Source organism: Lipophrys pholis, assembly GCF_963383615.2.
Source record: "Lipophrys pholis genome assembly, chromosome: 13".
NCBI lineage: Eukaryota > Metazoa > Chordata > Actinopteri > Blenniiformes > Blenniidae > Lipophrys > Lipophrys pholis.
The window spans coordinates 20,508,337-20,533,725 of record NC_137632.1 but is presented as its reverse complement, the minus strand read 5'-3'; the positions used below and the strand labels follow the sequence as shown (position 1 = coordinate 20,533,725).

General features: G+C 40.3%; 1 protein-coding gene across 1 annotated transcript in view; it reads right to left on the bottom strand.

Annotated features, from left to right (window-relative positions):
- ramp1 (receptor activity modifying protein 1) overlaps positions 1 to 25,389 on the bottom strand; it is a 64,875-nt gene that overhangs the window by 18,833 nt on the left and 20,653 nt on the right. The window contains exon 2 of the mRNA XM_080478775.1: positions 6,837 to 6,975. Coding sequence (XP_080334901.1) covers positions 6,837 to 6,975 — 139 coding nt within the window. The remainder of the gene's footprint in view (positions 1 to 6,836; positions 6,976 to 25,389) is intronic.

Sequence of the window (25,389 nt, the reverse complement as noted above, 5' to 3'; positions counted from 1 at the left end):
CATTACGGAGGAAGCTTTGGGAAACGATGAACCTGCCATCCATGTGGATGTTACTTTGACAGGTGCCACATAGCTGATCATTGTTGCAGACCATGTACGCTCTCTTTAAGGAAACAGCATTCCCTGATGGCATCTTTCTGCGGAATGAAAATTAGTTGTTGAGCTGGCCTCCAAATCTCTCAGGTCTCTGTCCAATTGAGCATCTGTGGGATGTGCTGGACCTACGGATGTAATCCGTGGAGGCCCTACCATTGAGGCCTCGTTTGCTCGACAACATTTCCAAGTGAAAATGGAAAACTGTTGTTGTGTTTTGGGTGTCTGTTTACAAGCCAATGGTGGTTGGAGACATTGAAAATGCCACTTTTTTCAAAAACGCCCCAGCTCTGTCCCCGCGGTGGAAAACGCAACTTTTTGAAAATGTTACTACTGTGTCTGCGCACCAGGGCGGTTGTAAATAGTTCTTCTGCAACAACAACAATGGCTAGTCTTTCATAATATCAATCCAACTTTGTCATCTGTCTGCATGAATGTCTATGTCCTCGCCAGTGTTAATGTTTATAGCGTATGGTTCTCTGCACGCGTGTGTGTGTGGTGTCATTACAAAAACAATCAACAGCACCGACTAGTGGCTCAATGTAACAACTACATTGTTTTCAGCGTTTCTGCCGTTTCTTTGTAAACTGACTTTGTTTTCAAAACGTTGCCGTGTAAACAAAAAAAACCTTTTCTGAAACGAAAATGCAAAAGCGATGCATTTTCACTTGAAACAATCATGTGGCAAAGGAGGAAACCAGTTGAAATGAAGACATTTTTACTGATATGTGAATTTCTTCGAACATTAAAATGAACAATTTCTCCATCCTAACACTTCACTGAAACCGCTTGACATTTGCAGGAAGCGCTTATTGTTTGAGTATGATAATAGATTATTATTACACCCAGAATATACTCTCAAAGGTTTTCTCAATGTATTTCAGTCATAATAAGTAGACTGCTGGAAGTAACTAGACGGGGGTTATGTTGTCGTGAGTCATTGAGCCACACGTCCTGCAGTTAACATTTAAACAGTAATTATCATGCTACGGCTGACTGCTGATGCTCTGATATGTGACCTTGTGAATTTTAATCATGCACAGTGAATGCAAACAGGTGATTTGGAAAGCAAGATTCTCTACAGCTTGCATTGCGTGGGATGTGATCAGAATGTTGTTTTAATAAACATGCAGCTTTTTACATTTCACTGAGATGAATATAATTTCAATGTGGAATCACATAATACTTAACCATTATGAAAACATATATGAAAATGACATTTTTCAGGTATGCTCAATATTCATACTTTATTATATGCCATGATCTTTGGTGGCCACAGAAGTTATGATAAAAAAGAGAAAGATGGAAGAAAAGAAAGATGCATTGTCGCACGCAGACTAACTGAAACAAGCAAGTCTATAAATGATGGAAACTGGTAACATAGATTATGCCTGAGACTTTAATCCAAGAAGCAAATAAGTCTAAAGTGTTACGCACGTTCTTGCAGAGTTTCTGAGGATCTTCGATAATATGTATGAAGGATCCTGATTATTTTCTTACTGATACATGAGAAGAAGACAGAGGAATCAATATATATACTGAAAATATACCTAAAATAATTTAAGTTTTGGTGTAAAGGTCTCGCAAAATGTGTGTGGATTGATTCTGAGTGGGGGGACAATGTGAAAATACAGACAGCTAGAAGAGGTCCACAACAACGCAAGTGGAAACTCTTCATCCTGGACGGTCATGGTACTGCATGTTTTCAGTATTTTACTGTTGGTGAATAGAATAAATGAGACATAATGAAGCTCTGCAGAAAGCCTGAGAACACAATTAGATGTGCTGAAGCAGGATGGGTGGAAAACAGTGCCCCTTCTGATGTGCAAAGTTCATTTAAACTACATAACTAATACGTAGTATCAAGAACAATGAAGTGCTTCGTTAAGGGTTTCAAGTACAAGAAGTCACGTTGTGAATTAAAACTGAAAGGTCTGATGGAATCATTGCTTGACAACCGTTGCGTCAAAACAATACAGAGAAATCAAATGGGTGTGTCCAATGGGTGTGTCCATTAGAGTAATGGACACACCCACTCCAACCAAAACATTAAGGGGACGTTTCAAGATGTTTCAAGTGTTTCAGAAAAAGGAAACATTTTGAAAACGATCGGTGTTGTTTGTTTTTGTATTGAAACCACACACACACACACACACACACACACACACACACACACACACACACACACACACACACACACACACACATAGTGTATCGATATATTGTTGGTACATTGTCTGTACGTTCTGTTAAATACTACTCGCAGGAATGAGAAGTCACTTGACCAAGGGACTGTTATCCAATACTTTGTGTACATTGTGAACTGCATTCACATATTTTCTTGTTCTCTATGTTAGTTCACTGTCTCGACACACTGAATACAAATAAAGATGTATCCCATTAAGCCTTGTAGTGTCTACTTTGAAAAATAGGTCATTTTAAATAGACGGCCCCCGAAAACTTGAACACGCTTCTTCACGGGGAAGTAGACTGATTTAGAAAGAACTCTTGAAAACTGCCATCACTGGGTAATTTGCATCTTAGCTTGATTAGGAAAACACTGATGTGAGTGGATTTTGTAATGAATATTGAGCAGCTCTGTGATGATCACCAACTGCTGTTTATAGACGTTGTCGCTTTGAGTTTCCTCCATTAATCATAAAACTCTGCCATCTTCAGACTGGTGCTGCTGTGGTGACCCAAACAACAGAAGATATTACAACATAAACAAAAGTAGTAACACATTGTGCAATGACAAAAAAGGAAAGAAAAGATACATTACAAATGTCACTGAACTGAAAGGAGACGTGCGATGTGTGAGCAATAGCACTTATGAGCCGCTGGGGGACACATTACGGTAGAGACAAAGGGAGATGAGAGGAACGGAAATGAAAAAGCCATTAAAGCAGCACTGCAAAGAGACTCTGGAGGAGCAAGGGAATGAAGGAAGGACAACAAAATGCAATAATGGTAGATGAAGATGAAGTTAGGGGAGCGCAGTGTGAAGTTGACAAAATGGGGACAGAGTTTGGTAGTGAAGCCTCTTTTGTTGTGTAACGACTTGTGAGGAACAAAAGAAGTATGAGATTTCTGTGGAAAATTCACACAAGCATGTAATAAGTTGTTCTGTGGCGACTTTGGAGAAGAATGTGGCCTGAGGCTGACGCTCGGTGACAACCGGGACAGGATACATGAAGTTCCTACGCACGCACGCACACACACACACACACACACACACACACACACACACACACACACACACACACACACACACACACACACACACACACACACACACACACACACACACACACACACACACACACACACCCAGAATGTCATCTAAACTGATTGAGAAACCTCCTGAGACGTCTTGGCTGGATTGCAAAGCTTCCACTAAGTGGAAGCGACTGTCCTGACACTTCACCTTTGCACCTCAGTTGAACTGTCTTTGGCATTTAAATCCTTCCATCACTTAACTTTGTTCTTTACTTCTCTTTGGGCTTTTTTTTTTCTGTTTTCTTTGAACAAGTTTGGAGGGAAAAACTGACATTTGATCAAGGTTTAACTTGAAGTGGGAAGCTCTCTTGCCTCATAGTAAAGAAGTCCCAAAGTCCAGTTTGGGGGCCTTTCTGTGTGGAGTTTGCATGTTCTCTCTGTGTGCATGCATTTCCTTTAGGTGCACCAGTTTCCTCCCACAATCCAAACACATGCATGTGAGGTTAACCCTGTGTTGCAGAGGTATAAAAATACAAATGGATATCCAGTCCTCCTATCGACCTTTTTCCATTAATGCAGCAAGAGCTTATGACACCATATTCCATGTTAATTTTATTATTTTCACCGTAAAAACAGTGAAAGGCATAAATACCTTCATCAGATGCACAGTGGAATGTTGACACGTTTAAACTTTTTAGAATTTTGCAATCCGGGATTTGGGAGACTGGAGAGGAATGCGGAAGTGATGTCGCGTGAGTAAAAGCTTTCTCCCAGATCAGGCAGGGAATGCTGCATTTTCATATTGTCGTGGTGCTTTTTTGAGGGATTTTCAGCAAGAAGGATCTAATAGGATGTGTCTACATAGACATATTGTAAATGGTTCACTATATTGTTTTGACTAGAGTCTCTAAACATTAGGGAACAATCTACTCGCAGAACATATTTCTGTTTCTTCACGTTTCGGTGCGTCCGTCACTGTGTGTTGAGCCTGGCTGCTGGAGCCTGTTACTCCTGTGATGTCACAGCCAAGATGGAGGCGGTTCAGAAAGCTCGGTCGGTGGCAATCGAGAATCACTAATTAATTTCACTCGTTTCGTAGTTTTTTACTGGCGGATGATGGCAGTACGACAAAAAAGTTTTATCATCTAAATACTTTTATGTTTTCATTGCTTCTTTTTAAAACTGTTCTGGTGTCATAAGGTCTTTAAAACTCTTTCCCAACTTATTTTTGTCATTGGCACCACGTTGTTTTGTAGTCCTTTATTGCACCAGCCTCAACATTTTGACATTTGTTGCTGCCATCAAATTCAAAATGAGTCAATATCTTTGAACAAATGATATCTTTCCCATAGCACCTATCCCTCCATCCAACCCTGTATAAATCTCAGATTACTATTATATGACCTGCCTGTTGCTCTCTTTAGGTGTGTAATTCATCTCAACTGTTTGTTTTATTGCCGTCTAATACCCATTCAACAAGAGCTGTTATGCTGAGTTCTGCAAAACTGCTGATAAAGGTGTCCCTCTCACTGGATGGGGTGCTGTGGAACGCTCTCAGGTAAAATGGTCAGACTTTGACTATAAGCGAATACTCAATCTGACAAAAAATCACTTATTCAGTGAGCCAGTCACATGACTGACCCCCACAGTACAGGTAGATCTGTTAATAAGTATATTATTGACATTTGTGTTGTCATTCACTCAGTTTTATTCTTTTAATCCAGTTACATTCAATTCAATTTTATTAAGTTCAGTTCTATTTATATATAATGCCAACTACATTTTAACCATCTCATGGCATTTTTATATTTAAAAAAAAACAAACCCAAGAAACATTTTTAACAATCCATACATAAATGTGAAAAAAACTAATTCATTTTAAATGTCCTTTTGATAATTATGCCCTCTATTTCCCAAAAAAGTTGGAAAAATCTAAACTGCTTCATAATTTTTAGATGTGTTTTGATTTTCATGAAATATACCCAAAGAAAAAAAATATATTTCCTTTTGTAATTATGTAGTTATTCTTTTATTTTCATTAACTCGTGAATAGCTACACTACTACTACTACTACTACTACTGTACTCTCCTCACTTCTGTCAAGTAATATATCTTAGCAACAGTTATCCACAGTTATGAGCTGAGATCTGTGGGAAAGGCAAAAAAATGCAACAACAAAAAAATGCAACAAAAAAGGCAGTTAGATTAAGCATTCAGGGGTAAAATTTGAGTGTAAGCTAAAAAAATGATTGATGAGGATGATATTGGTCAAAACATTAAACTTGAAGATTTAAAAAAATCTTAAGACAAAAAAAAAGCATGTTTAATTTGAATTCTATGCAAAAAAAAATTGCCGTCAGCGTAATAAAAGACAGAATAATTTGTGTAAACATCTCAATAACCGCAGCCGTGAAATGTTCAGTTCATCCTCCGGTGTGGGCCGTGTCTCCGGTACAATTTCACCACTTCAGTGTAACAGCAGACTCTTTATACCGAGACTACTTAGTGCAGCGGTCTCATTTACTCACGTTTAAAATCCCTGTGTGGGTCAGGAAACGCTGCTCCGTTACCCGGACTCACCCCGCGGCGCGGCCTCTCAGAGCCGGCCATGACACAGTTAGCTCGGGGGAGTTTCAGCAGTTGGTGTTTTTCACGAGAGCGAAGACAATGATGCCCATGAGACTAGAACGACCTCGACAAAGGTCAGAACTGTTGGCGGCTCGCTTAATTGCACTCTCTTTTCAAGGTAGCTGATTATCGAGGGGAGAGTTTGGGCTTTGCTGGTAAAAAAAAAAAAAAAGAAAAAAAAAACAGAGCTCCGGCATGATATTATAGAAACATATGGGACTTTTTGAAAATGGTTTTCAGGAAGAAAAAACACACACTTGAAATACAAACAGATTTCAGTCCAAAGTACGTTGGTCGGTGGGATTTGTGTAATGACTTTACTGTAGTAGCCAATGTGAATGACGCTAATGGCAATATTAAGACTTTTATAGAAGTAATCTTCTATGTTTATGCCAACGGCGCAGAGCTTTTCTTCTGACTGACTGTGTGTATCCACACCGTTTCTCCCACACTGTTTGTTCCACTTGTTTGTTCTTTTCTCTGTTGTCCCTCAGAGTCTAATCAGCTGTTGGAAGACGACCAAAAACCTCCAGCCAGAAACACACCAATATAATATTTAAATTTTTGTTTCGACCACTGACTTGACTGATGAAGAGTAAATATGAAACTGTGTGGAGAACTTGAAGCGTGTAGGAAGCACATTACTGCAGTTTAGGCGTTTAATGATGCTGGAATATTAAAACCAACAAAGAGGATGAAAAGTGCTTTAAGCACTGTTCAGATGTGAAGCTCAATATGTGTGTCTTTGTGTGAATGTGTGTGTGTGTGTGTGTGTGTGTGTGTGTGTGTGTGTGTGTGTGTGTGTGTGTGTGTGTGTGTGTGTGTGTGTGTGTGTGTGTGTGTGTGTGTGTGTGTGTGTGTGTGTGTGTGTGTGTGTGTGTGATTGTCCCACTCACTCGACTGTGTCCTCCCAGCTGCACCAGTTTCTTTGATCCAGCTCCTGCATGTCCAGCCTGAACTTGGCCAGGCAGAACTCCTCGATGGCGTATTCGTAGTGGGGTCCGCATGCGAGCACCGACACACACGCAGACACAGCTGTGAGAGGAGAGGGCGAGACGGAGAGTTAGCTCACAGTAAAGTCTGATAAAACAAAAAAACTAAGAAAAATGTCAAAAGCTGCTGGAAATATCATGGTGACGGTGAAGGGAAACACTCAGCGGTCATAGATTTTCTCATTTTTAGTTTTTTATAGTTTTAAAAAGTACACTGCTTCCTCTCCACTTGGCACAGAAATTCCATCTGCTGCCATACATGTGATATCGTTGTGGGGCTTTCTCACTCACATACACTATCTTAACCGCCACCATTAATTGTTTGACCACAACTTGTACAAAATCACTGCTCTGACGCCACGTCTTCTTAAAAAAATAAGTAAGTATGAATGTTAGAGGCTCACAGTTTTCAGGCACCACAGAGAGAAGGAAAAAAGACTTAGAAGTTGTGTATATACATCATGGGTATTTGAGTTGTGTTCAAATCCCCATCAGGTGAATGTGTTGTCAGGTTTTGGCCCCTGCAATGTCAGTAAAACACACACAAGCACACTTGCACACGCACACTCACACACACACATATACAGGAGACACAGTGTACCGAACAAGAACATTTCTCTTAAGTTCTTGATGAATATTTTCTCTTCTGTCAGTGTGCTTTGGCTGGTTGGAAAGTACACTTTGACACAATAACTGCAGGACCGAGTGTGCCCCTAAAGCACACGGCGTTACGAGCTGCTCATGCCCTCAGAAGTAGTAAACTGCTGTGGTTCATCCAGCTAATGACCGTATCAGATAGATGACCGTTTGTGTCTGATGATGCACCGTGATAACGTTGATAGAATAATTTGACATTTTTGGGAAAATACAAAGTTATCTGCTTACTGGAAGTCAGGTGAAAGGATCGTTTCTGTCAACGAAATACGGTAACTGATTACAAATCGGAACTCTTTTCAAACTTTGGAAAATAGTGTCTTTGGGTCGACTCCCAGGGACAAAAACTTTCACTTAGGGGTCCATGTTGGTGTTGTGAAGTTCCACTTAGAAGCAGACAAAAAGAGCTTTATGATCAAAGTGATGACAAAACCTCACTATCATTACTTTAACTGATGAAGTGAGTCCTGTGACCAGCCTGTCTTAATTCAGGGAGTCAAATGCATGTAAATGGTTTTTGTCAAAGTTGCTGTCGTCAAGGAAACGCATAGATAACAAGAAGGAGGAGGAGGTAGAATGAGGTAAACTAGAATCATGTTGAGTGGGTGGATTTATGAAAAGGACCATAAATCCACACCAATACTAAAGAAAATTGTTGAATAAAAAAACAAAAAAACAGAAAAATTAACTTTATTGAGTCTCACACAATCTAATAATGTTTTCTGGATTTACTTTGGAAAATTGTGATTAATTGCAGCTGTGCAGTGTCTATAGTTCAGGATGTGACATTTGATGTGTCTTATTTACTTCAGGTTTTTGATTTTCTTTTATTGTCAAAGATTCTATTTTCCGTCTAAATAGCAAAAATATCCATTTATACAACTTACTGACGAGGTGAAATCAGGGTAAATGATGGAAACCAGGGGACACAGAAACAGTTAATTTAACACAGAGAGGCAACACGTTTCACATAAACAACATTTGTCTCCCATATGACAGATACTGAGTGAGACTATTGTGCGTTCTCAGAATACCCTCAATCAACCACGTCAAACAACAAAACACTGAACCTTTTTTCATTTAAGTTTCAACCTAAAGACAGAGAGACAGTGAAACAAGTGAGCTCCGAATGGGACAATCAATGGGTAAGAGGCTAAGCTTTATTTGAAACTAAATATGATAAAGCACCTCATCAAAATGTACGTTATGACATCGACTGTATGTCCTAGTAAATATGTGGATGTATTGTTTCAGAATTGAGTAAACAGACATGGACGTGTGAGACGGCAGACATCACAAGATCTGAAACAAATAACTTGTTTATATCCATCCAAAAACCCTTTCTTGTGCTGGAAAGATAGATGAAAAGGCTTATTTACAGTCTGCAGAGCACCAATCAAAGCCTGCGATCAAACAGCAGCCTCAAGTGAGCATCTTTGGGAGATGAATGGCGAACATGAACAGGAAATGAAAAAGAAAAAGAGCGAGTTATTTTTCTGCAGTCCCCGTGAATGAGTGGACTTTGGTAACCGAACAACAAAGCAGAGCAACAACTTCCAAAGCGGCCTGTTTTGCCTGTGTTGTGATCTGGCGGCCTGTTTGGCTCCGCTTATAAAAACAGTTTGGAAGGTTGAGGAAAGATTAAACGCTAATCTGCACAAACTCTGCAGCCTCTCACTCTCTCAATTTCCACTTCAGAGCAGAGTGGCTGTTTCCACTGGGTAAGATTTCTGTGTTGCAAACGTGTCCAGCGTGTACGTCATTCTTAAGGATACGCAGACCCAGGTTCATCTCAAGGCCGCAATTGTTTTCCTGATGACATGATCCTTGTTTGAACATCCAGAGCACTTTATCGCATAAATGATCGCCTTTGTATACACAGACTGAGCATTAAGGCTCGCTCCTCTGAAGAAAGACCAGACTTCCATCCGAGGAGACATCAGCAGCAGATTAATACAGTTTTAAGTAACTCTGTGGAGGCTGTCTAAAACTGGATGGGAGCAAAGGAGAAAATCACAACTCTCTTGTGGTTGTTGGTCCAAACTCATATCATATATGAACCGAAGAGGTCACAGTGACTTGACCTTCGAACCACAATAGTGACGGTTGAATCGATCTGAGCATAATAGCAGGAACGTCTGTTGGAGGATCAATTCTTGTGTGAAGAGATTCATATTTCACTCAATAGGAAGATTTCAGGAAGAAGAAGAAGATTGTGATTAAACGATAAGTTCTTGAGAGGAGCTCTTGCAGCCTTTTTACATTTGTATTTGAATTCTTATAATATAGAGCAGAGGCTCTCAGAGGTGCATCGTGGAGCCTCGTGGAGCAGTGGTGAGAATCGATATGTTATGCGCAGGTTCTTTTATTGTAAACCTGATGTTTCAATCGCATGTTGTTATTGTTGAAAAAGGGACGGGACGAAAGCAGCTGCTTCCGCTGTTTGAAGTTATACTAAGAAGCTCCCAAGTGGCTGCAGGGCTCAGAGGTCAACTCTGAATATTCACATGATAAATACATTCCATGTGAGCAAGCTGAATGAAGTCTGCTAATAATGGTTTGGATATATGCAAGTTTATTTTGGAAGAAAGCCTGAACGACACACATAATTCTATAATTAGGAAATTGGTCCCTGTTGTACAATCAAAATATCTATTCTGTGGAGATCAGAAGAAAAAACACTGCCAGCTGACGCGCTGTAAAATTGCAATAGATCTCAGAGTGCATGCTTGATGTTACATTTCAGCCTAAAAGTGGTGCAGTCTTACTGTGATCACCTCAATTTAAGTTTTTCTTATCAGTGAGAGGGCGGCTGCTTCACGGCCAAATCCTTTAAATCGAGTTGTCCTCAAACAAAAAGACAGTGGTTCAGTGTTAGTGTAGCTTCAGATGGCTCTGTGGTTCCTGGCTGTGAGGAAACTGCAAACTTATCGGTCAGTTGCAACGGAAAAACACAACTTCTATTTCGTCATTCTGCCCGCAACTTCACAAAAGGTCACAGTGAAAAATCCCCAACTGTGGAAATAATAGTTCTTGGGTTTTTTTTCTGCTCATGAGCGACTTGTCCGGTCGCTGAAACACGTACCTGCCCCCCAAATCAATTTAATTTTGCTGACGGTCACGGAGAGGCCGTACATGATGAATCTGGAGGAAAGGTCATGATTGACTGAGGGTTTACTCATTTCCTCCTGCAACCACGTATTGATCTGTGAAGCAGCAGCGAGAAACGAAGACACCTGTTACTCCGTACATCTGCGCTGCCTTTTTCTACTTCCACACGTGAGAAGGGAGTTTGGAGATATGCAGTATCTTCTGCTTTTTTTTCCTTCTTCGACAAATTCCGATTCACTTTAGCTTCGATAACTTCCTCCACCTATAAGTTCAACTTCCAGCCATCACACTTTCATTCTGTGCTCGTGGGCTGCTGCAACACTGAGACCAAAAGAGCATGGAAAAGCTTCATTTGAAAGTTTATGTTTGCACATGACGTCCCTCGTGGTATCATTCCAGATTGCATCAAAAGTACAATGTATTTGCATGAACATGCAATTTAGCAAACAGTTTTTAATCCCTTCAACTCACATTTGGAGCAGTGATTGAGTCGAAAATTGCTCCTTGAAATTAATTGCAGATTAATTTTTGAAGCGATGCAGTCAAGCGCTTCCTCCGCTCATGTACGAATTCATCATTTCTATGTTGGACAAGTAGAGCGAATCCATTGTCTGTGACGGTACCCGGAACAGCGTGTCGTGTGGGCTTCTCTGACGAGAGGTTTGAGACGCCAAAGACCAATGGCACAAAGTAAAGTTAATCTGATGGAAAGGATGGGAGTGTGTGAGAGGAATTTGAGTATTTCATACTCTTAACCCCTTCAGATTAAGATTCTTAATTGCTGGCTTTATTGTATTTCTTTCTTTCTTTGAAAAGCTTTAATGTGTTTATTTTATTTATTAGTAAAGCACTCCTGTCTGAATAGCGCTAAATAATCTTGCCTTACCTATTGTGAGTTTACGTTTCTTTGGTCAATTCTGACCCCCAGTCAAACGACGCTCAAATTAAAAGATACTTTTACAAAAAGGACAAAAGCTTCATATCCTGAAGTCTTCAAGTCTACTTGACTGTGAGAGTCTGAGATAATGACCAAAAATCATACAATAAAGCACCAAATGCTAAAAGCTCAAGAATGAAATCAAAGAAAATCATCAGCGCTCATACACATGTGCTTAAAGTGAGTGCCACGAGAAGAATACAGCAGATAACAAGAATCAGAATTAAGGTCTAAATTTAGCAGGGCCGTATGAAATGGATGACACTTCACAGAGTGTTTCCGCTCCGTGGTAATGGATCCTATTGTTTCACTTTCCTGCATGAAAAGGTGACAACGAGAGCTCTCCGGAAAGTCTCCTTGCTATACAGTTCGGTATGTTCTAGACGCCACGCACACCAAAGAGAGCATCTTCAAACACGACACAGTGTGCCCACGGTCCAATTTTACCCAGTGAGTATTTCCCAAGTAGTTAAATAACAAACTCGAAGAGAGAACTTGAGATGCTATATCTGTTGTGGCATTCTGTTTAGTCAGGGGTTGTTTTTCTCATGAATTCCTAACAAGTTCTGCAGCTGTATCAGGCAGTAATCCACACAGCACCGGGGGCTGGAGAGCAGGGAGAAGCACGCTTCGGAGAGAAAAATGCAAATTTTAGCATACGGCTTGACGATTCCTTGATGGAGCAGATTGAGGGTAATTTGAAAAGTTTTAAGACAAGCCTCCGCAACAGAAATCTTTGGTCTCCCATGACTGGAAGAAAGGACGTGGAGTCTGGAGATTTAACAAGGGAATTTCTTCCCACATTCTTCTACACTCCTCCAATATTCCCTCTCATTACTTTATACTTTCCCCATTTCCATCTCGAGCATTTATAAATCCCCTGCTCGCTATTGCCAAGCTTCTCTCCTCTCAAGTCTATTAAGATTGCAAAGAAGCCGAGACCCATCTGAACCCTGATCTAATCCTGTGATGATTAACAAGTCAGCCATGATAAGATCATAACTGCCTGTTGCATATCATTGGTTCCCTCTGTTCTCCAGTCAAAGAGGGTCAAAGAAGTAGGATTTCACACGAGAAATTCTATAATAAATAATTTTTCCTACTCATTCCAGGTTTACAGCTTTCTGATCAAGGCAGAGTGTGGTTGATCCGTCCATTGCACCAAACCGCCAAAAACACTGCACCTTTCTGAAATTATTTCAACATGAAACTCAACATGTGTTTGTTGATAACGACAACACATCGTGGTTACACATTTAGAACTCTGTGAAGTTTTGGCTTCATCGGGAGTCGGACCTGTTGCTGCACATTCAGCGATGTACTGGAACAACAACTAATGAATCTACAGCTATGTTAAACAGTTAATACTGGAAAATTGTGTTTCACCCCCGAGGACACTATATAGGGTTTGATTTCTGATTCTGATTCGCTAGTTGGAGCACACAGATTTTCTTCGCTTCTTCGGCGTCATTCCCAGGTATGGGGACGCATACTAGTGTCAGGAAACCATTAGAAAGTGAATTTTGAAAGAAAACAAAAAACAAGGATTTGTGCTGATGGTTCAGATTAAACTGTACACCAGGAGGATTTTTTGCTGCCAAATGTCTTTTGAATTAAACGAGGATAAAGATTTTGTTGCATTTTTTTAGTCGGAATGAAATCCTAATGACGATAGCAGATTAAGCGGTTTTCAACTTTTCCTTTCATTCTAAAGCACAGTGAAAAATGGCACAATGTTGTAATTTCACTCATTTGTCTTTGTAATTTTAAACTTTTTGAGCTTTTGTAAACACACAAAAAAGACATTATCTTTGTATAGAAACTAAAGGGAAAGTCTGTTAATTATTTGCTGTCATTTTACAATTAGACCGTATGTTGCTACTGGGCGAGAATAACTTTGACTGTTCTAATTATTCATAGAGTCCTAAAAACCTTACTGGAAAAGAGGCACGCTGGGAAATGCCATTGAGTGAAAGGAATGGTGTTGTTGATAACAGTTGTTGTGACAGAGTGGTCACAACAATGGAAACCAACTGAAAAGTTGTTGTATCTGACACCACATAGGGTGACTAGATTAACAGACAGCTGAGTCATGGCTGGAACAGTGTCTGAAATCGCAGCTCATCTCTCCTCCTTCCAGTGCCAAAGTCACAAACACCCCAGTGAGACAGGCAAGATGGTTTGTGTCAGCAGCGAACACTAATTAAACAGCCAGATCAGAAACGAAGCAGCTTCCTACTCTGAAGCCACTGCTTCTCTCACTATCGTCATTTTCTCACCGGTGATTCATGGAAAAGGAGCCTGTCATCTTTGCCCTTTGATCTGAGTTATTTTTGACCGCCGCTGCCCTATCGCCCCATCTAGCATCACAACTCCCACTTCTTTGCCTTTTGAACACATTTTACTTATGAATCATTTCAGTTTACACAGTTGTAGAGGATAAGAGAGGGAGAAAAAAAATGGATGTATCTGCTTCTCTTCCCACCTATATGACAGCTCCATTTAGATTCTGTAAGCTGCAGAGATTCTTATGCATATTTTAAAAACCCACAAATTTCAGCTCTTCCTGAGAAAAAAAAAAAAAGACAAAAAAAAAGAAAACTGGTGTGTTTGACATTTACACACAGAAAAGTTTGGGCACATTGGCCGATAAGAATTAGCCAATCAGTAAAAATGCATCGTTTTTGCATTTTTGTTTCAGAAAAGTTTCGTATGGTGTCCCAGAAGGGCCAACGCCACAATCCATCCACAGAGTTTTAAAATCTGTGCATGAAAGTGTGGTTGAGTCTGTTTAACACAGTTGAAGTCACTAAAGTGAAGAGCTGTGGTTTTAATTAAAATGCACCTAATTTAACATAAAAGGGAATGTTTCTCTCTTTAATCTTCTTTTTCTCATTTATAATCAAATATTTTTTGTTTGTCTCTATCTTATCATAAAATAATATCACATTGGTCAGACTGCACCTTATATTAATTCCATTAATTTTGGTTGGATTTTGGCCACAAGTTGTCACTGAGGGACGATGGCGGTTGGTCCTGAATCCAGATTTGGGAACCACTGCAGACAATGACAGAGCACACAAATAATACATTGTCATCCTGTCTATAGCAGTGGTACAATAAGTGACCTGTTTGTTCTTTCATGAACAATTTAATATGAGATGTAACCATCAGAAAGTACCATCAACTGCAGTCTCAAAACACTGTTCCCATAGTAACAATAATAAACACATTGTGTACTTGGTTTGGTGCAGCAGTAGGAATCAGTTGAGTAATTTGAAAATGGGTAAAAACCGTTTAACATGTGCTTTCAGACTAATAAATGAGCATTCATCCATTCATCCATCCCTCCATCATGAGCCACTCTACAAAAAACAACAACTTTTTTTATAATCAATAACTTGATTTCACCGTCAATCCAATTGAAGTTATTTTGGCTTCTCAAAGACTGAAATTATTGCCCCATAAATCACCTACAGATAACAGATTGAATAATCCCGATGACCTTCTTCACCCTCCATCACCTCAAAGTCTTTTTAACCAAGAGGATTTGATACTGCTTGTGGTTCTACCATACGATCATTGATCATCTGATTCTTTCAATGAATTGCTGCCTCAGGATTACTATGATGCAGATGTCGTAAAACTGTGTGATTGATTTGTTTGGATTTTACTGTGGAAATGTGACAAAAGTATTGTTTTTGGATTCTCGCCTGTTTCTCTTCGCTCCCCATTATCTCCATCTTAGCTGCAGCCGACTGTAACGTTTCTTTGAAAGACTGAGAGAAATTGGTGTTTTTCTTACTTGCAGCCTGAACAGACAAAATGACATACACTTCATTTCCTCCTCCACGTCTTGCTAAAGCAGTCCTCTGCTCTACGTCTAGTGCAGGCTACATAAAGAGAAGCAGAACTCATTTATTCACAGCCGCATTAAAAAAAAAAAATCATGTACTTGAACGGTGAGATGGAGTTTTTTTGGCCTCGGGGTCAAAGTGATGAGAACACAGACAGCAAATTCAACCAGATGTTCCTCATTAAAAAAAACATTTCTTCTGTTGCTCTAAATTAGATGCAACAAATATGCAAAGTGGAGCGGCGTCTTGCAGTATTCAGAAGGAAGGAACGAGGAATGGCTGCTGAACAGTGAGTCATCTCAAGGACTGTATGGTCAGTTTGTGCTCTCATTTAACAACATGTTTTCTTACTATCCTCTCCCAGTCCAAACAAAAGTCTCTCTATTTGTGTAATTTATTTGAATATGCAAAAAGTCATGAGATGGCTGTCTTGCTTTTTGCAAGATGCAAATAAACAACTTCCCATATTTCCATAAAATGGAAATACAGCAAATTTTGCTTCTTCAAATTTAAGAATCTTGTGCTGGAAGACTGAACGGAACGGCTGTTAATCAGAATGCATGCATTTGATAAATGTATTTTTAAAATGTACTGAGCACTATTTACTATTTATTTACTATTTACACTATTTAAATGATAATTGGAATTGATTTGAATTAGTTTTTTTGACCTTCTTCCTTAAATCGCTGCGTTTAGAAACTATTGCAAGCTGCTGAGAAGACAGACGGAAGCAGCATGTCTGAGTGACTGTCTGCTACGTTATGGCTAAATGTTTGTTGTGCCTCCATTTAACTACTAAACATGGCAGTTTTATTGTTTTTGTCTATGATTGTGCCCCATTTAAGGTACATTTACTAAACATACATGCCTTTCCCAATATACAATTGGGGAAAAAAAGCTCTGTTAGAGAGATAAACAAGTATTTCAGCCATGAAGAAGCTTCCTGGAACAAGATGGGATCATAATGATAGGTTCTACAATAAATGTGTCTCAGGCACATCCTGCTACATTTTTCAATAGTGAAGTTGTTCAGTGGTTGTGGAGGTTCTGTCTGTGAGCTGATGGTGTTGGTGCAGCGCCGCCTCATTGACCTATTAAGTGCTCTTCAGCACGTGTGGAGTGTGCTGGTGCTCCTTAAAAACAACCTGCTTGAGACAGTTGTGGGACGTTTCTGCACTCCTTTACACTACAAGCTGCACTGATGACACTCAGAATGTAATTTAACTTTCCCTGTATGGATTTCTCTTTTTTTAAATGTTCATTATGGTCGAATTTTGAATTCATGACCTATTTATTTAGATCCACACACATGATTTTGTTCCTTGCTTCTTCTGCTGTCAAAACCACGTGATCTTCAATTTTTACATCACTGCTTTTTATTCACTTTATATTTCCAGAACAAGTCGATCACTGTTCAGCCACCAGTCTCGACTCTGGGTGGGGAAATGTTGGATGATCATAGAGGTTTTTCACCAGCATGATTTTTTAAAATTGTTTAACTTTTTGAGAAGCAAGCTTATCAGAAAAGAAACAAGTTGAGCATAAAACCATTTAAATATGACTTATTTTGGGTGGAATTTATATCTTAGAGAGAGAGTGTGTGTGTGAGTGTGTTCGTGTGTGTGTGTGTGTGTGTGTGTGTGTGTGTGTGTATGAGAGAGAGAGAAAGAGAGAGAGCAAGATATTAGATTAATGAACATAATCCAACATAAATAGTCCTACAGCTAGAAAATTGGGGAAATCTGCTTAATAGCCTCATTAGTTTGATTTATAAATCTAATAATTGTTTTCTGTGTGTTTTTTGCACAGATTAAGCAATCGAAGTGTAACTCACACATTTCCAATAATTAGTCCAATGTCTTTGAATATTGTTATGACTGGTGTATTTACGATATGGGCGCCGAATGAAATAAAACCAAAGCCAAACAAATAGAAAGTATTACATGCTTAAAGTTGCTCTGATCACTTCCTCAGTTCCCTCAGAAATCGCTCAACAGTTCTCCTCCAACATAAATTATCGAGAGCTGAAAGCAACAATCAAATGTCAAAGTTATTTTTTCCACCTAATTGCTACAGATGGAAATACAAATTCAAAATGTCAGCCCCAGAAGTCTATTTACATGCCGCCTAATTTCACCTTCCAATTCATGTCTTTTTTTTAACTTCTTTCTCAAAGCTGATTACTGAGTGAGGTATGTATACAAATCTGCTGTTTACCACAGTTGGATGGATGATCTGGACGGGAGTGAGTCATTCAGGCATGTTGTTTTTCTCCCGATGTCTGTGATGAATTAGCGGAGAGGAACGCCGCTAGCTCCACATCAGCTGCTGTCATGACGAGGAGCGACAGCTTCACCTCCAGCCTCGTCATGCACGCACACAAATTAGAGGCTTCCTCCACCTCCACCGTCTGTGGGCCTAATCAGACAGCCGGAGAGCCAGGGGGTAAATTCCTCTCTGAGCTCGCAACATCCCCGCAGGTATCCGCGTAATTAATTTGAAAAACACAGCGAGCTGATGAAGAATGACTCCCGTCAGAGAATTTCTTCAATCACTGCAGCCTTGGATCTGGTTATCAGTGACACAGCGACTTCAGTGAATGTGTGGCATAACTGGCCCAAAGTCCGAGCACAAAAAGCCAATGAAACCAACATTTTAACATCCACCCTGGCAAGTCAGACACCAAAACTGAAATCTCAAACCCACCACGAGTGTTTATAAAAATGTGCTGCGAAATGCTGAAGCCAGATACTGCAAGGTATCACACAAATAATACACATCAGCAGATTAGAAGAAAAAAAAGACACCAGGGAGGAGTAAAACTGGTCACACAGTGAGCTGCTGAGGTCCGTTAGAAACTTCTAAATGTGCTGCTGCTGCTGCTTTTTTTTTTTGTCTCTCCACACGGTGCAGTAGAGAGGGAACAGGTTCAAGGAAAACTACATTGGTTAACCACATCATACCCAGATACAACTGTCTGATTTCTACACAACCTTCAGGAGAAAACAGGGATACATTTTTGTCCTCATTTTGAGGTGTTTAATCCAGGCAGCAAATGCTGCTACTTCCAAACACCCTGCATGTGTGTCATAAAGCTTAACGTCAAGGTTTAGAAAAACAAAAATAAATAGTAGAAAGAAGAGACAATGTCAAAACAGATGCACAACAAAGTGAGATAACTTCAGTACTTCAATCTGAACAATCAGCACACAGGGTTTTTATATCTTACAGAAGATAGAAGGCAGATCAAAATTGGTCATTTATGTCATTAGTTTTTTATACCATTTGTGTTTTAAACACACAGTGGTGTGGTGGTTAGTACTCCTAAAGCACCGTTCACACGACAACAGTGCTTGGAGTCACTGAAAATGCAACGTTTTGAAAATCACACTCAATCTGAAATGTTTGAAAAGCGCTCCATGGAAATGGGAGAAAATGCAACTTTTAGAAAACGCTTGGGCTCCATCTCTGTGCAGATTAGCAGACATTGTGCTACAGCACATGCGCACCACAACTGTGGTAAACAGCACTTCTGCACATGTGTGAGTATCTCGGGGATTTGAATTTGTAATGCCGCCGGATTTGAATTTGTAATGCCGCCGACAGAAATATGAAGTTCGCACCTGACAAATGGCATTATTGGAAGAGTTCATTATCACATTATCAAAAGGCTACACGAGGAAGATGAAGAAAGCAAAGTGTTTTTTTTCTTTTTCATGCAAAGGCATATTTGCACATTTGTGACATCTTTGTTGAAAAAGCACCATAAACACAGACCAAGTGGGCTAAAATTAAACACAATAACTGAGATATTTTCAATTCTAGCAGAGCCTTTGTTGGTATTACTTTCTTCCACAATGTATTATAAGTATCTACCCTCAGATCTTAGCAAATCACATATTCGTGCCAGTTCACGTACACAGGTTCTGTTGTAAAGTCCGTTCAGCTTTACTGTGTTCAGTGATGCTATTTCATACTTGTAGGGGCAGATGGATGTATGGTACTGTCACTGGACACTTGTGTGAATTCCTGACTGGTTCGCTCTGCTTTTTGTAACACAAAACAACGTCCGTTTTGAATCAAAAAAAGACCAATGAAGAGGAGCCTAGAGCCGTTTCTGGGACTTTTCTAATGCATCCGGTTATGAAACGCAGTCAGAATCAGTGCTGATGGCTGCGTCAGCATCTGCACTTAAAGTAATAATAGTGTAGGAGCGACATATCTTGAGAGACAGCTGCATTGACACATATTTATTATTTTCCAGAATGGGGAAATACGTCTGAATCAGCCCACATTGCACTCGTCTCCCACCATGATCTAAAATGGATTGAACTTCGTCTTCTGTTTCCAAATATGAGCCAACAATTTTTATATATTCTTTTTAAATTTCACTTTCATTTTTTTTTCTCAATTCAGAAGTGAAATTTGTGTGCTTGGCATTCACAAATGTCACAAAGCCCGTTGAACAACCCACAATGCCACTAAAGCTCTCCCTTCATCCTCACTCTGACAGAGACTCACTGCGACAGAGTTATTTGGAATTTCTTAGTTTGGATTCTGAGGTTTTTTGGACACAGAATTCGAGTGGAACCAACTTATCTGAGCCGCAGCTGTGTGTGTGGCGGAACAGAGTTTCTGGTGTCGAGGTAGCTCCATTTAAGACTTTGTAGGAAAGCAGTTTTCAAAACGTGTGAGCAGGACTGACACATGAAAAGGAACAGAAAATGCACAAACCAGTGTCAACAGAGGAAGTGTTGCAGGAAGGTCGAAAGGATGTGAAGAAGGAGGAATACAGATTCGGTTAAACAAATTAGGGGCAGAAGGTGGTTGAAGTCAGATGAGGGATGAAGCAGGAAGCTAAAGATGAAAAAAGGTTGTTGTGAGCCGGTTTGATGTACTTCATAATCTTAATTTTAGTCGCTTAGGATTAAGATTCTTCATTGCCTTGAATGTATTTATTTCATTTATTTCTTTGTAAAGCACTGCAAAGTGTCTAAATGGTGCTCTGCAAATACATTTGTCTTGCCTTCAACTTGCTTTTGTTTCATTTCATTTCATCTTCACCATTTATTTTTAATCCGAGCATATTTTGTTTATTTCTGAAGCACCTCATGACACTTGACCAGAGCTTAAAACTCCGCCAACTTTCTTTTCTTCACACAATCTATTGGGAAAGGTTGTTATGATGAGCACAGTGCCTGGGTTCAGTGTCAGCTGCCCCCTCTTAACATACACACACACTCACTCGCACACACACACACACACACACACGCACTATTGTTACAATTAATGAAAAGGTGGTGCATTTGTGTGTGTGTGTGTGTGTTTGTGTGCGCCAGCCTGTCAAATATATCTCTGTCAAGAAGAGTTCCATCCATCACCAGCTAATCATTACAATGAGCCGGGCTTTCAGTGCAGATAAAGGTCTGCCTGTGCGGGGTCTCTTTAGTAATAGCACACAATTAAAGTAGATAAAAAAAGCACCGTATAAAAAGGGTGATTTAGACACTGTTGTAGTTTGTTATCTACAAAGACCAGAGGCCAGATAAAGGGGAATTATGCATGCTGCCACTTGTAACTCTCAGGGGCAATAAAGACAACGTTTGTGTTGTGTGCAAGCGTTAACTATGTTAAATCGATGCATTTTTATGCCATTTATACGTAACATCTGGTTAACAAGGTCTTTACGCACAGTACTGCTGTAAACAACACAAGTAGATGGAGTTATGAACCCCTGCGGGTGGAAAAGTACGATTAATCTAAGAGATTACATAGCAAAATTAGTAAAATATGGAAAAGTCATTCCAACAACAGAACAGGGGACAAAACGATTGGACAGTTCTATAAAAATGTGGAAAGATGAAGGGGAAAATTAGGTTTCATTAGGCTTGTATTATGTTAACTGTTACATATTATCGGGTTATTACATATTATCCCATTATTAGCTTCCATGTGTGTTTTCAATATCAAGTTTATGGCTGTTTGGAAGCTAATAATGGGACACACTGAGGATGATGTGTGAAGGACACACACACACCATTTTGCATGTTTGAATTCATGAATATGTTATATCAGGTGTGTAGAGCCTTCAGTAAAGGTGCTGCTCATACATTTCATCAAAGTGAAGATTTTTTGTGTTGCACCCCTTTTTATCTGTTCTGGTTGTTTTCTGAATATCTTCTGTCGCTCTGTTTGAATGTTGCTGAGGCTCCACTGTGTTGAATCTATTTTATTATATTTATTCTTCTATTGCTGTGCCCATCCTTTAAGCCCCCGGTGCCCCTTAGCGGCGACCTGTCCCACACTTTGAGAACCACTGCTCTGGATGAAAGATTAATGACCAGTAGAGAGTATAAGCACCGAGCTATTTAGTAAGCTTGACAATAAAACTAATTGTATAAAGGCAATAAAACAATGATGATAATTAATAAAACTAATTGAAATTTAGATTTCTGTGATTCTCCTGCTAACAATCACAGATTGCTATCAGAAATGCACTTCATTCTCGTCAATGAATCCTCTTGGCTTCTTTTTTCTTTCTCAACAGTTGTTTATAATTAAGAATGAAATATTTACAGGGAATATGCATCTTGTGGCACATTGCTGCAAACGCACATCAGAGACACGGGGTCTGGAAACGAGCCTCGAGAGGAGTGAAGCCTCCGGATGTGACTGAGCAGTAGTTCTCCTTCGATGTGCTTGAGAGCACAGCTGAGCTGGAGGCAACAGTGGCAGCATTCTGTGAACTGAACACACACAAACGTGTGGCAGAACAGCTTATATTTTTAATATTTCATTGAAACCCACCAACGAGGAGTTTAGAACACCTAAATTCGTACGTTGGTATGTGTGGACACGCTAAAGGATCGACAGTGGATTAATAGGACAATACAGCATGTTGAGAAAGAATGTAAAGGTTGTGTACTGTATGAAGCGCGCACACACACACACACACAACACATGCATGGCTCTGCTTAATGGGCTGTGACTGACGGGCGCGCGAACTCAAGGCGTCGAAACGCACGTCCTCACATGGAGTGGGTGTCAGAGCAGGTTTGATTAGAGGTGAGCAGAGGGCTGCTGAAGCCAGCGAGGTGGAGCGAAAAGCTGCGGCCGCGTCAGGATAATTTAGAGGGAGCCGCAGAGATCAGAAAGGAGCGTCTCGCTAAGCTTCCAGTGCACGCACAAGCTGTACAGCATATTTAGGTTTACCACCTGAGCGTTTGTTCGATTTAGAAAATGAATAGGGACGTTCATTGGTTGCATGCTGCAGAACAGAGATTTCTGAGAGGTTAATGTGACATTTAACCACAAAATCTGTCAATATGGGCTAAAGTGGAGGAAGCCGGAGTACCTGGAGGGATGAAAGAAAAACCCTTGCTGTATTATCACTATGATGGCAATAATGCTATCAACTGCTCCACTGTGCCGCCTATGTCACAATGTGACGTTAACAAAAATTATAATTACATATAAACCTCCTGGGGTCTGGCAGGTAACATTACTCCGAAAATCAAACACCAGCACTGATAATGTGCTGCAAACTACTAGAAGTTCAGGTACACTGTTGGTAAGCGCTTAATACAACCTCTTGGAAAAAACCTGGAGTCCTTAAAGATCAAGGAGAGTTCTAAGTTCATTTTCATAAAGTTCTCCAGCCGGATCATGGGGTGTCAAACATAAGGCCAGTGGGCCAAAACTGGCCCGGTCCGGCTCAACAAACCACCAAGCAAATTGTAAAACTTTCAAAGTAAACATAGGGTTTTTTGTTTGTTTGTTTGTTTTTATTTCTTAAGAATAGCTGACACAACACAGCACTGAGACATGCTGAGATATCGGTGATGCAGCCATGAAAGATTGCAAATGAAAGTCTTAAAGCTATGTTGCTGGGGTGAATTTGTAAAAACATGCATAATGTAATGACTATAAAATACGTTTTTTGGACATTTGACTGTGTTTTGCACCAGAAGGTTTCATTTAAATTGACTATATAGTGAGATGGTTTCAGTAGCAATTGTTTGGTTTTGTGAAAATATAGACGTGTTCAACACGTGTACTCTGCGCCACAACAAAGAAAAACTTCAAAGTTTAAATTTAAAGGTTATTATGGCTCTATTTTACCGGTCCAGCCCACTCAAGATGAAGTTGGTTCGAATGTAGCCCCTGAACTAAAATGTGTTCGACATACTTGTGCCAGGCCAAACAACCTGTTGGACCTGCGTTTGACTGCTGACCATTCGTAGTTGTGAAAGATCGTAAGATATTTTCCTCCAACAGGCCAAAAACATGCATTCGAGATTAATTGGTGACCCTAAATTTCCTCTAGGCGTGAATGTGAATGTGAATGTGAATGTGAATGTGAATGTGAGTGTGAGTGTGAGTGTGAGTGGTTCTCTATCTCTGTGTTTGCTCTGTGATGGACTGGCGACCTGTCCGGGGTTTATCCTGCCCTCAGCCATAGTCCGCTGGGATTGGCTCCGGCGCCCCGCGACCCTGGAATGGATAAAGCGATATAGAAGATGGATGGGCTGATGGGGATGGTTTCCATCCATTCATCTAATTTCCATCCATGAGTCCCAGGGGGAGACATTCATCCCAGCTGAAAATGAGTGACGGCAGGGGCATCCTCTATGGGTCACCGGTCCATGACAGGGCAAACAAAGACAGGCACACACACTTCCTCACACCTACAGACAATTACGGGACTCACCTGATACGTGTCTTGTTGGTATGACTCACGAGAGGAAAATGGAGTCAGATTAGATGGAGAGCGAGAGAGATTATCTGTTGGATCACGGTCTGGACCCAAAGACGTCTCCTATAATTGTTGCATTATTCATGTGTTCATAAAGTCATGGCTTTGGAAATTAACAAGTTTTCCTCCATTATTGCTCTGTATTTGGCTCCATCCATCGTCCCATCAACTCTGACCAGCCTCCCTGACCCTCCTGAAGAAAAGCATCCCCACAGCATGATGCTGCCTCCACCATGTTTCACAGTGTGGGGGATGGTGTGTTCAGGGTGATGTGCAGCGCTAGTTTTCCACCACACATAGCATTTTGCATTTAGTCCAAAGTGTTCAGTTTTGCTCTCCTCCGACCAGAGCACCTTCCTCCACATGTTTTATGTGTCCCCAACATGGCTTGTGCCAAACTGCAAATGGGACTTCTTAGGGCTTTGCTCTCTGAGCTGTCTGGTGTGTTCTTTGGTCTTCATCTTGTTGTTTGTTCACGTATTTTCTCTAATGAACATCTGAGACCTTCACAGAACAGCTAAATGTATACTGAGATTAGGGGGATGAATACTTTTGCACGCCAGATTTTTCAGTTTTTTATTTGTTTTTATTTGATAAAATCCCAATAGAAATGTGACAAAATCTGCAAACGTTCAAGGGGTATGGATACTTTAGCAAACCACTGTATATGAAACATGGCATGCATGATCACACATCCTGTCACAGTGCATCAGTGTTGGTGGTGAAAGGATTCCATCGTTCAAAAGGAAAAAAAACACAGTAATGTGGGGTTTAAAATATTTCCAAAGCCATCAAAGATTTTTCTGTCTTCAACGCAGAATAGTTGTGGCTACCCTCAGAAGTGTGTGTGTGTGTGTGTGTGGGGGGGGGGGGGGGGGGGGGGGGTAGGTTCGGGACGAGAGGGGAAAAGCATGTCGCTGGAAAACTGCCAGTCCATCAACTGATTGGAAATGTTTGTGGTGGGAGGGAGTTTGGGGGCAGTGAAGACTGTGGCCTCTTGTCACAACACCGCCTGCTGCTGCCAAAAATCATCCTTTTCAGTGCTGCTGTTGAGAGTTTCTTAAGTACTCAAAAGTATAAGCTGCTGCTTTGCTTATGTCCTTCAGTGTATTTCCTCCTGTACTCCCAATGAATTAATATTCC